Source organism: Vitis riparia, chromosome 14 (genome assembly GCF_004353265.1).
Source record: "Vitis riparia cultivar Riparia Gloire de Montpellier isolate 1030 chromosome 14, EGFV_Vit.rip_1.0, whole genome shotgun sequence".
Lineage (NCBI taxonomy): Eukaryota > Viridiplantae > Streptophyta > Magnoliopsida > Vitales > Vitaceae > Vitis > Vitis riparia.
Genome location: NC_048444.1, coordinates 4,030,834 through 4,045,807, shown reverse-complemented (window position 1 = coordinate 4,045,807; position 14,974 = coordinate 4,030,834). Strand labels below are relative to the sequence as shown.

General features: G+C 35.5%; 1 protein-coding gene across 3 annotated transcripts; it reads left to right on the top strand.

Annotated features, from left to right (window-relative positions):
- The first annotated feature begins 1,408 nt into the window (after positions 1-1,408).
- Positions 1,409-14,515, top strand: LOC117929502 (cytochrome c1-2, heme protein, mitochondrial). 3 transcript variants are annotated; one of them, XM_034849806.1, is made up of 8 exons: positions 1,409-1,515; positions 3,133-3,207; positions 7,897-8,112; positions 8,342-8,626; positions 8,713-8,784; positions 13,675-13,791; positions 13,896-13,961; positions 14,044-14,515. In XM_034849806.1, exons 2-8 carry the CDS (start codon positions 3,148-3,150, stop codon positions 14,158-14,160), a joined length of 933 nt encoding a protein of 310 aa, XP_034705697.1. In that variant the 5' UTR covers positions 1,409-1,515; positions 3,133-3,147; the 3' UTR covers positions 14,161-14,515. The 3 variants fall into 3 exon arrangements, with proteins under 3 accessions (XP_034705697.1, XP_034705698.1, XP_034705696.1); XM_034849807.1 differs by having other exon boundaries at positions 1,435-1,515; positions 3,070-3,207; XM_034849805.1 differs by lacking the exon at positions 1,409-1,515 and adding an exon at positions 1,559-1,632.
- Positions 14,516-14,974: the final 459 nt, after the last annotated feature.

Below are 14,974 nucleotides of genomic sequence, written 5' to 3'. Positions count from 1 at the left end.
TTTTTAAAATGAAAAAAAAATATTTTAAATTATATAAGAGATTTTTTTAAAATAAAAAAAATTATTTTAAATCATATGTACAACTATTATTGATAATTTATTTATTTTTTATTTTATTCCCATTTTTACTTAATATTGAAATATAAATAAATGAGAAAAATGATATTTGATTCACTAATATGGAAATATATAGATAAGAGAACCTTAAAATTTTGTAAATTAGTATTTTCTCTATTTATTTCAAAATAATTTGAAATACATGCAATTTTTAACAAGTCATCCCATTATTTAAAAAAATGTTCATTTACTTGTCATGTTATCTAAATCAATTGACAACTAGATTTATTATATAGATGTTTTCATTCATTTTAGATATTTTATTATTCAAATTTTTTTTTCTATAGACATTATGAAATAAGAATTTGAAAAAAAGAAAAAAAGAGTTTATTACAGCATTAATAAGATAAAAATAAATTCATATATTTTTTTATAATAAATAAACTAATAATAAATTTGTGTTTATTATATAATATTAATAATTGTTTGATACAATAGATAATAAAATTTATTATAATAGTTTTTCAAATATAAAATGTTTTAGGATTGTACTATGATATATAGTATAAAAATAAAATAACTAAATAATTATTTTATATTAAAAAAATTAATTACAATTAAAATAAATATATATTATTAAATTTATTATTTAATAAACAACCTTATTACTTTCTGAATTGGTAATTATTATTAAATATGATTTATTTGACAATATTTCCTCTTAAAATTATAGGAAAAAAAATATTAATCTTGCACAATATTTTCTAAACTTTTAGGAAATTAAAATATGAATCTTACAAAGTCTTTGTTTTGAGAGAAAAGAAAACTAAAATAATAAAAAATAATAATACATCTAAAAGAAAGATAAATATTTATATGGAAAGTCTAGTTATCAATTAATTTGAATGATATGACAAGTAAAATGACATTTTTAGAAATAATTGGATGACTTATTAAAAACCGTATGTATTTTAAATTATTTTTAAACAGATGAATATAATATTAATTTTAAAAAATTGGGTTATATATATATATATATATATATATATCAGTGAATCAAATTTTATTTTTCCCTAAATTAACATACATTCCTATATATATCCAAAAATTTTAAATCTTGTTTATTTTTAATTTTTTTCTTATGATGCTTTTAAAAAATGAATAATACCTTGAATTTATTTTCAAAAACCACTTGAAAGTAAAATATTTGCAAAAGGCGCTTTTTAGATTAGAAAAACAGAATTTTGGACTTTCGAACTGGGCTCACATCTAGAAACCCTAACTTAAGGTCCACATACCAAACATGGGCCGGAGCCCAGAAAATTGTTAATTGAATTAGTAGGGGTAAAGTAGACAGTGGAAATCGCAGTCCCCAATTTCTCCGGCGTTGGTTGCTCTCTCATTCGTCAGATCTCTGGGTTGCGTCAACTCTCTGACCACCAAAACGCCGTCGTTGCGGTGAGTTTTTCTCTTTCTTCATCTCTCTTTCCCCCTGTTCTCAATATTCTCAATGCTCTTGAGATCTGCCCCATTTCAGATTAGGGTCTCTCTGTCTCTCTAGATATGTATACATATGTATGTATGTTTTTTTTTGTAGAAGATTGCTTTGATGGGATTGGGATTGTAATCTGTAATCTGCATCGCATGATTCGAAATTAGATTTCTGATGATTCGTTAATCTTCTGGTTATGATCATTACACTGAAAGAAATGAACTATAAAATGTAATGTTGGAGAATTGAATGATGTTGATATAGCTCTTGGGTTGTTATCTCTGTTTTGTGGGTATTTTCTGAATATGCGAGGTTTGGTTGCTTCATTTTTATTGCAATGCTGAAGTATATCGCAGTTCTCTTTATTCCTTTTGGCCAAAGATAAGATTTTGTGTAGAAAAATAAATGAATGATTTCTGGGGATAAAGATAAGAGATAGGTTAAATGGTTTTTAGGGAGTCAGCAGGATTGTGGGCATGGAGTGGAATTTCATCTCGCTGATCGGGTTATTCTTTTTCTTTTTCCTTTTCTTTTATCAAAGACAAAGTTCATTGGCAGTGGCCCTCAGACCAGCGTCAGGTGGCAAGGGGTTGGATTGGGGATGAGGGAGGTTTCAGATTTGATCCCTGGTACCAAAACAATGGGAAAATGTTACATACAAAAGGAAGGCTTTTGAAGTTAAAAAGAGATTCAATGGATTTCCGGTTCTCCTTATTTTATCATCTTTTCTATCTCTCTTTTTGTTGCCATCCTTTTCAAGTTCACCTGTAACATTGCTGATGGCAGAAAGTAGTTTCAGATGGAAAGGGCAGTCTGAATCTTGTTACTGTCTTAGCAGACACTGACACAGTTTGTGGGACAGAAAATTTAAAACCTAAAACCATGACCATTTAACAATGGATATAGGCTCTATCGCTCCCCCTTAGCTTGGTTTGGTGCATTTGGAAGTCTAATGGTAACAGCACAACCATTTAATAATGTATGTATGCTCCATTGCCCCCCTTAGCTTTTTTGGTGCATTTGAAAGGAGTGTAGTCTTAGGGTCATTGAAGGAGTGGAGTTATCAGTGGTTAAATCTCGTTCTCAGAACTTTGTTTCAGTGCTCCTGGGTTAATTGGGAGAAATTGTCTCTTTTGGAGTTTTTGCATGATGGTTTGATTCCTATCATAGGGCTTATTCAACTATAATCTCTGTTCATTTTTTCCCCTTTTGTTTTTGGCGCTTCTTGTGCACTTATACCAGGATTTGCCTCCTTTTTGGATCTATTTTATATATATATTTTATGTATACTTATTGGAAAAGTAAGATTATCAAACTTTACTTTGTTTGCCTCTTTCATTTTCACGCATCGCAGTTTATTTATCTTCCTCATGTAGGAGATAGAGTTTTGGTTATTACTTCAAACATATTTTATTATTTCTTTTACCCTGTTTTAGATATGGGGTATCCAATATTTTACTGCCATTAATTCCAGTTTTGTGGTATATAGAAAACTGAACTTCTTGAAATTTTCAAATTAGGTTTATCTTCAGTGGATGTTTTCTTGATACTTGGCTTTCTTCCTTTGGTGAATGAATTAACAGAACAAATTAATTGAAATGGCTGGAGGAAGGGCAATCCACCAGTTACTGAGGATGAAACTTCGATCACAATCCACTGTAAGAATATGTTTACCTTTTGCATTGTCTATATACTTTCTTGGAACTGATATACATCTCTTTTACCTATCAAAAAAAAAAAAAAAAACTTTCCTGGAACTGTCTAAACCAATTCAGTTTGAATTTTTCTTTGCAAAAAAAAAAATTCTTACGAAATTTAACAGCAATGGTATTCAAATTGCGTAAAAGCCCCCAAAGTATACAAGGTGAAAAAAGGGAGGGATACTCAAAAATCAACACCTTCGCTTCATTTACAACCCAACCAATCTTTAAATTGGTTCTTTTGTGGGCAAAAAGCGCAAGAAGGTGTGGAGAGCTGCTCCTCTTCATATTTTTTGGACAGTTTGGAAGGCAAAAAATAGATTGGCTTTCAAGGATAATGAGTTGTTAATTCAGAGATTGAAATATTCCTTTATCCTTTCTCTATGGTCTGAGGCTAAGCTGATTATAGTCGAATGCCCTCAATCTTTGGTTAATTTTATTGATTGGTTGGGATCCTTTTAAGGCTGTATTTTTGGGCCAGTTGGTCTTTGGGTATCTTTATTTTTCTATGGCCTTTTTGGTGGTGGGTGTATAGGTTTGTATACCTTGAGTCGCTTTTCTGGCGTCTCTTTTTAAATGAATTTTACTTTACTTATAAAAAAAAAAAAGAATTTACAACCCAACCAATCTTTAAAGCCAAATAAAAATGACGAACTAGACCTTGAATGTACCCCAACCCACTCTATAGGAGCGTAAAATAGTATGGTCCATCAGATTAGAATCTTCAAAGACTCTTCGGTTTCTCACCTTCCATAAGGTCCAAAATAAGTATAAAGGGGTTGCTTTCCAGACCTTCTTTCTTTTCTTTCCAACAAAGGCACTCTACCAGCTAAGGAGGGTATCATTGATTGAGAAAGAGTCAAAGACATTACCCACTGTACATAAAAAAGAGTAAAGATAAGATGCCACAACATGATTGCCTTAGGACAATGAAGGAGGATATGGTTTGTTGACTCCTCCTTTTCACCTTTACACAAATACCATATGCTTGGAAGACATCAACCCCTTCTTTTTAGCTAACCTAGAGTTCAAATTTTTTCTCAAACTGTTTCTTAAGCAAAAAAGGTGACTCTCATTGGGACCCAAGGATTCCACACAATGCTTATGGAGACTCCTTTCGAAAAGTGACCGGCTAAGGAGGAGTAAAAGGATTTAATTATAAAAGTGCCTCCTTTAGATAACCGCCAAACCATGACATCCTTAGCACCTCCTTTGATCACTTGCTCTTGCAACCTTCTAAGAAACTCTTCCACCTCTCCCAATTCACATTCAATTATCTGCTTGTGAACATTGGACTCCAACAACGACTTCCCTACATGTTTTCACATTAGATCTACCCAGGCTTCTTTAACAATGACTATTGAAAACAACTCTGGGAAAGCCACAACTAGGGGATTCTCCTTACACCACCTATCCTTCCAAAACCTCACCCTCCTACCATTTCCTAACCTAAAACCAACCCTGTTGTTAAACTTCTTCCACCCACTGCTTATCCCCTTCTAAAGGCCCACCACCCTATATCCTTCCCTTGAAACTCTAGAGCACCATCCCCTCTCTTCCTCGTTGTACTTCCCTACAATCGCTTGATTCCAAGGAGACTCATTCTCATAAGCAAATCTCCAACACCATTTCCCAAGAAGGGCCATATTCAAAGCAGAGAACTTTCTAACACCCGGACCTCCATTCTTTTTATCCAAGCCAACTATTAACCGATTTTCACTAGGCAAGGTCTTCTTTGGAACTCTCCTCCCCTCTGAAGGAAGTCTCTTTGAAGCTTTTTGAATCTAAGACTCACCTTATGGGGGATTAAAAATAAAGACATGTAGTAGATGGGTTAGGCTAGATAAAGTGCTCTTTATTAAAGTCAATCTCCCTCCTTTTGAGAAGTATTGCCTCTTCCACAAAGTAAGTTTCTTTTGAAATCTTTCCTCCACTGCATCCCACGTTTGTGCATACTTGAAGGAAGCTCCCAAAGGGAGACCCAAATAAGTAGAAGGGAGAGAGTCCACTTTGCACCCCGCCACCCTAGCCAAATCCTTTGTATTATCAACCTTCTCCATTGAAATTAATTCACTTTTGTCCAAATTGATTTTTAAGCCAGAAATCACTTCAAACCACATGAACATCCAACTCAAAGCCTCCAAATGCTCCTTATTTGAGTCACAAGAAATTAGAGTGTCATCAACAAAAAGGAGACGAGACACTACCGTACCCACATCTCCTCTCCTACTAGCCAAGAAACCTTGATTGAAGCCCCTTTCCATAACCTTCTTCAAAATACTAGAAAGTGCCTCCATTGTCATAATGAAAAGAAAGGGGGAAAGAGGATTTCCTTATCTTAGGCCTCTAGAACTTTGAAAGAAACCTGTAAGGGTCCCATTAATCAAAACTGAAAAAGTGAGCTAAGGAAATGCACCACCTCATCCACCTTCCACATCCATTAAGTTAGTTATGGGGTTTATATAATCTTTCTTGTGTACTTGGGTTTGCCCTTTGCTTGGCTCTATTGAATATTTGCTTATCAAAGATCAATCTTTCTTGGTTCAAGTGAGGTCATTGATTGTTTAGGTTTATGATTATAGACGTTATGACACTAATGAAATCGATTTTGGAGGATTAAAAAAAAAGGGCCTTCATACTAATGGCTTCATAACTAGAAACTTCAAGAAATTAACAACTTTCAAACCGAAACTTCATCAGTCTTGACTCATAGGCTTTTAAGACACAAATTAATATTGGACTAACAATCGTAAAATTATTGAGGAACTAAATAATCTTAACATTAGATAAAGTATTTTGATTTTCAAGATGGTTAAGTAGCATGCCAATGCTTGTTCTTTTATGGATTGGATTAACATCGCAACTTTGGATGATTGATTGTCTATTGCTAGTTGTGGTCTAGTGCATATCCTTACCTATTTGTGGCTTGTCATTAAGCTCATAAAGGCTTTCATGCTATGTAATTTTTATCTAGACTAACTTTAATGAAAATCACTTAAACTGGTGAGCACTCATCTTTGTGAAACCATCTAGCCTGTGTGGCGCTTGGCTCAAGTGGCAAGGCATTAGGGTGGAGATGTGGGAGGTTCCCTATAAAAAAAATCTTAATAAAATCACCAAGTTTGGTGTGATTTTGTTGACATGAAAAGTCTGATGAGAAAAAAGGAATTTTTGAAGTAGACTTCACCAGGCATAGGGTTTTGATTTGTATGTGAGTGTATATGCACAGATGTGTGCATGTATATGTCTTCACTTAGTTTTGAGTACACTATGAGCAATTTCAGGATGAAGGCAATTTATATTGAACCAAAGGATCTGATAATATATATATATATATATATATATATATATATATATATATATATATATATATATATATATATATATATATATATTGAACCAAAGGAGGTTTTAACTACATTTGAGAAACATCAAGGCTAATGTGGGCGTGCATGCATGTATATGCATTCATGTGTGTGTGTGTGGACCATGTAATTTTGAAACACTGCAAGTAATTTCAAGGGTGAAGACAATTTGTAGTGAACTAAAGGTTTTTTAGTTACATTTGGCATTTGTTAGGGCTACCGTGTGTGAGTGCGCATGCTACATTTAACATACAATACGGCTAGTGTTTGTGTGTGGTTGGTTTTTGGAACACTATGTGCAATTTAAAGGATGAAGACAGTTTGTATTGCAGCAAGACATCTAGCATACACCAAGGCTTACATAAGTGGGTTTTCTTTTGTTTTGGTTGTTCATAAATCAATTACCCTCCTAGAAGCTTTGTTTTTGTTTATATTTTATAGTGTTTTGTAAAACCCTTTTTAATTTGTAAAACCATATTTATTTGTTTTTGTGCTGCCTCAATTTTTGGCTTTAATATAAGTCAAACTAGAATTAAGAAAGGCTATGTTCTTCTCATGTATATTTTCCAATGATCCAATTCAGCCTGACCAATTCAACATTTAAAATTTTGTTTTCGCTGCCTTTATTTTCTTCTCTTTTGTGCATCCTCCTTGTTATACTTGTTGAGCTTCTTGTTAGAAGTGGTCAGATTGCTTCAAACTCATCTTAATATGTATCTGATTTGGCTTTCAATTATAATGCTGTTTGTTGTTCATATTAATTTCTCTTTTTAGAGAGCTGCTATCTCTGTCATTGTATCTTGTTGCTATCTGATTCCAGTTTCCTAATTTTCCCCCTGTCAGACAATCTTTTGTATACTGCTCCTTAACTCTAGCTCTCCAACCATCCATCCTTCCCTCCCTCTACTTTTCTCTTCAATTTTTTGTTCCATTACCTTCTTATCAAGAAGTAAAAAATTATCTCTCCCTCTTCAATTTCTTTTTTCATCCATCTATTGTAGATACTTTTTATTGGTCATGGAGGCGAAGAAAGTTCTTTTAGCACTGGATTTTGAAAGTGGTTTGTTTTTATTTATTTTTTGGTGCGGTTTATCTTTCTCCAAGAGCTCAGTTGGGTTTTAGGGTGTTCACGATCCATATTCATATGGATAAAGCAAAAATTATGCAAAAGACTAGTTGCACTATTTAGGTTTTAAAATTTTTTCATGGTAGACATGCAAAATTTTTCCAGAGCTATGGCATCTATCATGGTTTGCTGATGGTTGGTTTTCTAAAATTGCAGGCCTCTCCAGCTTTGTCATCCCTTCTTGCAAAGAAAGATCAAGAAGGAGTTGGATCAGCTGGTTCAAAGTCCCTTAGAGCACTTGCACTCCTTGGGGCAGGTGTTTCAGGGCTTTTGAGTTTTGCAACAATAGCATCTGCTGATGAGGCTGAGCATGGATTAGAATGTGCAAACTATCCCTGGCCTCACTCAGGCATTCTCAGTTCATATGACCATGCTTCGTGAGTGTCTATTGAATTAAGATCAATCTTGCAGAGAATTGATCCTAAGACACAGACAACTTGACTCTCAACAAATATTTATCTCAAATTTATATAATCAGCTTCAAGACTTGTTTTTCATTAGTTTGATCTATCTAGGGCCAAACTTTTTGTTATATCTTGGGTCATTAATCTTGATATCAATTTCTCAATGCAACTTTTTTTATGCCAATTTATATGAGCAGGCTTCGATTCGTCGTGGTCACCAGGTTTACCAACAAGTCTGCGCATCCTGCCATTCTATGTCACTAATTTCATATCGTGATTTAGTGGGTGTGGCATATACAGAAGAGGAGACAAAGGCTATGGCTGCTGAGATTGAGGTGGTTGATGGGCCTAATGACGAGGGTGAGATGTTTACACGTCCTGGTAAACTCAGTGATCGTTTTCCTCAGCCATATGCAAATGAACAAGCTGCTCGGTTTGCTAATGGAGGAGCTTATCCTCCAGATCTAAGCCTTATCACCAAAGTAATTTCTATCTTCTGGTTTGGCTTCTTATGGAGATTATGTCTATGTTATCCAAGCGATATCTTGTTTTTGTTCTTTTCAGCAAAGCTCGCCACAATGGTCAAAACTATGTATTTGCACTGCTAACTGGTTACCGTGATCCACCTGCTGGCATTTCGGTAAATTCTTCTTCACTGATGATATTAGTTTTCATGGTTAATTTTGTGACACAGACTTCATAATTTTCTTATAAACTTTAACATCACGACTTTGTATTTTTACTAAATCAATGCACTTTGTAGCTTTAGGTAAGATAAATTCTAAAGAAGATGTCTTAAATAGGGATACCGAATCATTCTGCTATGATTTTAATTCAAAGCTTCAGTCCTAGTTGCTTGGTTTCAGGCAAATGAATCACTCCTTTTCAATTTAGCTATATTTTTAATCTAAGGTCACATCATTTGTTGAAGAATAACCAGAGTGTCTTCTTTCACTTCCTCAAGCCACTTTGTGTTTATCTGTTGATGAGGTGTGATTAAAGGTCTCAACATCGCTGCCATCTGTAACCACCCTTTCTCCAAGCTTGGGACTGTTTCATTATCTATGACACACTAACACACAATTCAAGGGATCAAGAAGTAACGAATTTTGCATTTTGCACTAGCCATTCTAACTTTGGCATCTAGGAAGTTGTCTCACTTACAACTGGCTTAATTGGTTACTTGATTGGCCTTTGTTCTTGTCATATAGAGGGTTCATACAGCCAATTTAGATCGTCAAGTGGTTGGGTGCCTGGTACAGTCACTTCTGACTGTCCTACTTGAATCCAGCCATACATGCCATTTTCTCTCATTGATGATGGTCATTGAATCTGGACTTTTCTAATAGAGAAAGACACCAGTGCATGGACTTGGAGCTTCACCTGAGTCTTTTTATGACAGTTGGGTGTGGATAAAGGGAGGGGGAAGCAAAGGAAAAAGGGGAAAAGGTTTTTACATTTTTAATTTCAGGAGAGGGTTGCTAGTTTTTGGTTAAGTGAACAAAGAGGGTTTCTTGACCAAAAACCCTTATTGTATAGTATAAGACATTCACAACTTGTGCCCTTTACATTTTACATTAAATATTTGTTATGTTTTCTAAAAACCCCTAATGTTAGTCTTACTTATAGTCCAGTGATATTAATTTTCTATACTAAAATCCCTTATTGTATCATATAGGGCATTTGCCAATAGTCCCCTTTAACTTTTTATCTTTTTCCTAAAGCAATATATTTGTCATGTTACTAGAAACCCAATTTAGTTACCTACAATCCAGCTATGCAAAATTTGTGTAAACCAGTCCTTTATTAAAGTACCTTTTTAATTAAGTATCCAGACATAATTGTTGGACACCAACATATTAGTCATGGGTAGTTTGCCGTCCACATATTTGGGGATGCCCTTGGGGGCTTCTTTCAAATCAACATCAATTTGGGATGGAGTGGAAGATCGCTTCCGTAAAAGGCTAGGAATGTGGAAGAGACAATACTTATCTAAAGGAGGGAGGACGACTTTAATTCGAAGCACGTTATCGAAGTTACCAATCTATCTTATGTCTTTGTTGTGCTTACCAAGTGTAGTCAGACGGAGACTAGAAAAGATTCAAAGGGACTTCCTTTGGGGTGGGGGTAATTTGGAGCGAAAGCCTCATCTAGTGAGATGGGAGGTGGTGTGCTTGAGTAAGAAGAAAGGGGGCTTAGGGGTAAAAAACCTATATATTCTCAACAAGGCTCTTCTTGCTAAATGGAATTGGCGGTTTGCTAATGAGAGAGAAGCTTTATGGAATCAAGTGATTAGAGGGAAATATGGAGAAGAGAGAGGGGGTTGGTCCTCTCGGGAAGTGAGAGAGGCTCATGGCTTGGGGTTGTGGAAAGGGATAAGGATGGATTGGGAATTAGTGAGCAATAGGTTGGTCTTCATTGTTGGTAATGGAAGGAGGGTGAGGTTTTGGAGGGATAAGTGGTGTGGTTCTCCTTTGTGTTCGTCCTTCCTGTCTCTATTTGCTTTGACTGTTGATAAGGAAGAAAGTGTGGCAGATGTTTGGGATTCCTTGGCGGAGGGGGGAAGGGGGGGTTGGAGTCCATGCTTTTTAAGAGCTTTCAATGATTGGGAGGTAGAGGAAGCGTCAAGTTTTATGGAGCGGTTACATCGTCACAGAATTATTGAGGAGGTGGAGGACAGGGTATCTTGGACTGAAACTAAGAGTGGTAAATTCTCGGTTAACTCTCTATACTTGGCCCTTGAAGCGGGGGGTTCGGCTCGGTTTCCTTCAAGCCTTATTTGGAATGAGAATGTGCAGCCCAAGATTAGTTTTTTTGCATGGGAGGCTATGTGGGGCAAAGCACTAACCTTGGACAAGGTGCAGAAAAGAGGATGGGCTTTGGCAAATAGATGTTTTTTGTGTCTTGAGAATGAGGAGACCATAGACCATCTCCTTCTTCATTGTTCAAGAACAAAGGTTTTATGGGATCTTCTTTTCACTGTTTTTGGGGTTTCTTGGGTGTTGCCTTCTTCTGTTAAAGAAACACTTCTAAGCTGGCATGGTTCTTTTGTGGGCAAAAAGCGTAAGAAGGTATGGAGAGCGGCTCCTCTGCACATTTTTTGGACGGTTTGGAAGGCGAGGAATTGCTTGGCTTTCAAGGATGATATGTTGTCAATTCAAAGATTGAAATACTCTTTTATTCTTTCTCTTTGGGCTGAAACAAAATTGTTCATAGTTGATTGCCCTCTAACTATAGCTAATTTCATAGATTGGATGGACTCTAATTAGGGTTGTATTTTGGGGCCTTTTGTTCTTTTAGCATTTTCTTGAAGGAGGGTGTATAGGTTTGTATTTCTTGAGCCGCCTTCTTGGTGTCTCTTTCTTTAATAGAATCTCTTTTACCGATCAAAAAAAAAATATTAGCTATTATGCAGCACCCTAATTTTTGCTTGCTGAATTTTTTTATACAATCTTTGTAATTTTTTTATTTATTTAGCAAACAGAGAATCTATTAAAATAGCGCCAATGAAAGGAGACACAACCTAAGTATATGGGAAGTATACACAAAGAACAAAACAAAGAATACCAACAGGTATCTAAAAAAAAAGCCTCAAAACCAAATTATCTGCAACTAAGACTATCTATGAAGGTCATCATTGAGAAATTTCCCATTTCTAGGGATACTTTAGACCAAATTAGGAGGGATTTTAATGAAGCTCTAGTTAACCTCTGATCTGCAAGCTCTTCTCCATTAAAGATTCTGAGGTTTTGCTCTTTCCAAATACACCAAAACAAGCAAAGGGGTGTCATTCGCCAAACATGGTGGCTTTTCTTATCCAACCCCTTAAACTTCCACTCGAAAAGCAGATTCCTCATTGTAGCTGGAAATATCCAATTCTAACCAAAAGTTGATAAGAGAAACGTTTATAACACCTTTGTCCTCGCACAACAAATCAAAATGTGATCAATAGACTTTTCGCTCTCTTAGTAATTTGAAATTTATTGAGGGTTGAAGGTCAATTTTATGTTGTATTAGTTGTTTCCAATATATATATATATATATATATATATATTGTAGTTCATAGAATAGTGATACATAATTCTTGATAATTTGTGGTTTCTGTTTTTTAAATATATCTAGGACTAAGTACTTAGATGGTATTGTACATGAATTGGATTATTTTTTAGTGATCCATGATAAGTCATAGCATGTCAACCTAACAAATTCCTTCTAACCGAGGAATGCATAACCCACTATACACCAAAAAGGAGTAAATCAAGTTCCACAATGAAGTGGACGAACTTCAACAAGAGAACGGATTTCACCACTAAACAAGAATTGAATTTGAGGCAAACATAAACCATCCATGTTCGCTAGAAAACGAACTTCCGTGTTCGTAAGAAAATGAGCTTCCGTGTTCGAAAGAAAATGAACTTCCGTGTTCTCACGAACACGAAAGTTTCTGTTTCGAAGAATATTTTCTGTTGAGCCGCATTCAATAAGATTGAGACACGTGTCAAACAACTTCTCTATAAAAGAGGAAAGTTCTGGAAGAGAAAGGGAATTTTTTGAACCAAAACACACAACATTCTAGCCTTGTCACAAAACAGGAGTAGGTGATCTGTAGTTTCCTCCTCTTTTTTGCACAAGTAACACCTATTTGGGATATTCCAACCCCTCTTTTTCAGCTGGTCAAAAGTCAAAAGTTTGCTGCAAGACATTTCCTAGGCAAAAAACCGACCCTCACCAGAGCCCTTGACCTCCAAATAATACTAAATGGAAAACGATCTCTAGAAGCCCTAGTGTAGGAGCAATAAATAGATCTAATTGAAAATTTTCCGTTCTTGCTTTCCATCCAGCTCAAAATGTCCACTTCCCTTCTAAAATATTTGGATCATGGCATAAAATGTCTGCGAGTTTTTCAATTAGGCCATGGACTAATATCTGGTTGGCATTGATGCTTCCATTGTTTTTCTTTCTCATGGAATGTCAGTTTTAGATGCTGTGTTTGTATGCCTTAAATGGATAGTTGGTGCATCCAAGACAATGGTTGAGCAAAGGCTTTCATCTTAAGCATGATATATTGTATCTTAATCCTTTTCACCAACGTTGCTGCTCCACCATGGATGGAGGTGTGGGTTCCAGACCTTGAATATTGCCAACAGAAGATATTTTGCGGATCCTTCTTACTTTCATTAAAAAAAAAAAATCTGGCTATCATTTTAATGAATGGGAAAATGTGAGTCTTTACCCTTGAGGGCTTTCATCTGCTTGTATTTTTTGTTTCTTTTCTACTGCAGTTGTAGGGTGTTTTGAGGTGTTGGTTTATTTGCCTTGGCTTTTAAAGCCAGCATGTGTTTACATATGCATAGAAACACACGACAGTCTTTAGTTGTGCCCATAGGAAAGCAGATATTATCCAGTGTACCCATCAATGCTGCTGATTTATTTTTATTTTTTTTTATTTTTTATGTTTATGGACATATTCTGTTCATGATGACCTATTCCTCTACCTAATCAATCAAGTTGTTCACAAATATTTTTGTAGATCCGAGAAGGGTTGCACTACAATCCTTACTTCCCTGGGGGTGCAATTGCTATGCCTAAAATGCTCATTGATGGTGCACTTGAGTATGAAGATGGTACGCCTGCAACAGAGGCTCAGGTGGGTTTTCATCTACTCTAATTGCAACTTAGGTGCTTCTTAACTGTAATTGCATCTTTTTCAAGGTGTTAGAAAATTGAGTGTCTTCCATAATTCTGGTGCAGATGGGGAAAGATGTTGTATCATTTTTGACATGGGCAGCGGAACCAGAGATGGAAGAAAGGAAACTGGTAATTTGGCTTCTGAATTCCCTGTCCATTATGATGAGTAAAATTTAGTTTGTTTATGACTTTAGATCTCTTCAAAATGCAGATGGGGTTCAAATGGATATTTTTACTTTCACTGGCACTACTTCAAGCTGCTTATTTCAGGCGATTGAGGTGGTCTGTCTACAAGTCTCGTAAGCTGATTGTTGACGTTGTCAACTAAGCATCACCTGGGTTTTCTTTAATCCAATGCTTGTGGGAGAACATGGATTGGCAATAATTATCTTATGAGATGATCTAGGTTTTCTGCCATGTTAAATTGGTTCAATTGCCCAACTGGTAATGGAGGGGCGTGACGAGTTTTGTTTTCAATTGAGGAAGAAATAAGCCTGTCCACCACATACATGATACCTTATTTTTTGTCAAGAACATCTGAATTCCAGTTAGATATTTTTCTGAGTCCAAAATTCTCAGGATTGTTTCACCATTCAACGGTTGGTTGTCAAGTTTTACTTCTGCATCATTGCAGCCATTGAGACAAAAAGAGAAACTATGGTCCATATTACCTATTTAGTGCACAAAAAATGGTATTTTGACCCTCTTTGGGTTGTAGCAGAGTTACTTCTGGTATCAGTTTTTGTGTTTATGAACTTAAAGACCTGGAACAACTATGGAGACTGCTGGCTTGGATGTAGTTATTTCCTTCTGGAAACTTTGAGAGAAAGGATATTGTAAGTGGGAAAAATGAGAAATAAAAAAAAAAAATTGAAATGAAAGAAAAGAAAAGAGAGGAATATAAAAAATAAAATTCTGCAATAATAATTTCCCCCTTTTTCGTCAGCTTTGGTCATGTTACCATGTTACCATGCTATCTCAAATTCATCACGTTTTCGCCCTTCTTATTTTCCTTCATTATTGGAAGATAAGAGCGAATTTTCTTTGTGATATCTCCCCTTTTCTTGTGTGTCGTCATACCCAATCAGAGTAGGAACTGAAGTTCATGTCTAGCAAAAGGATTCACAAACCCAACTTCAATA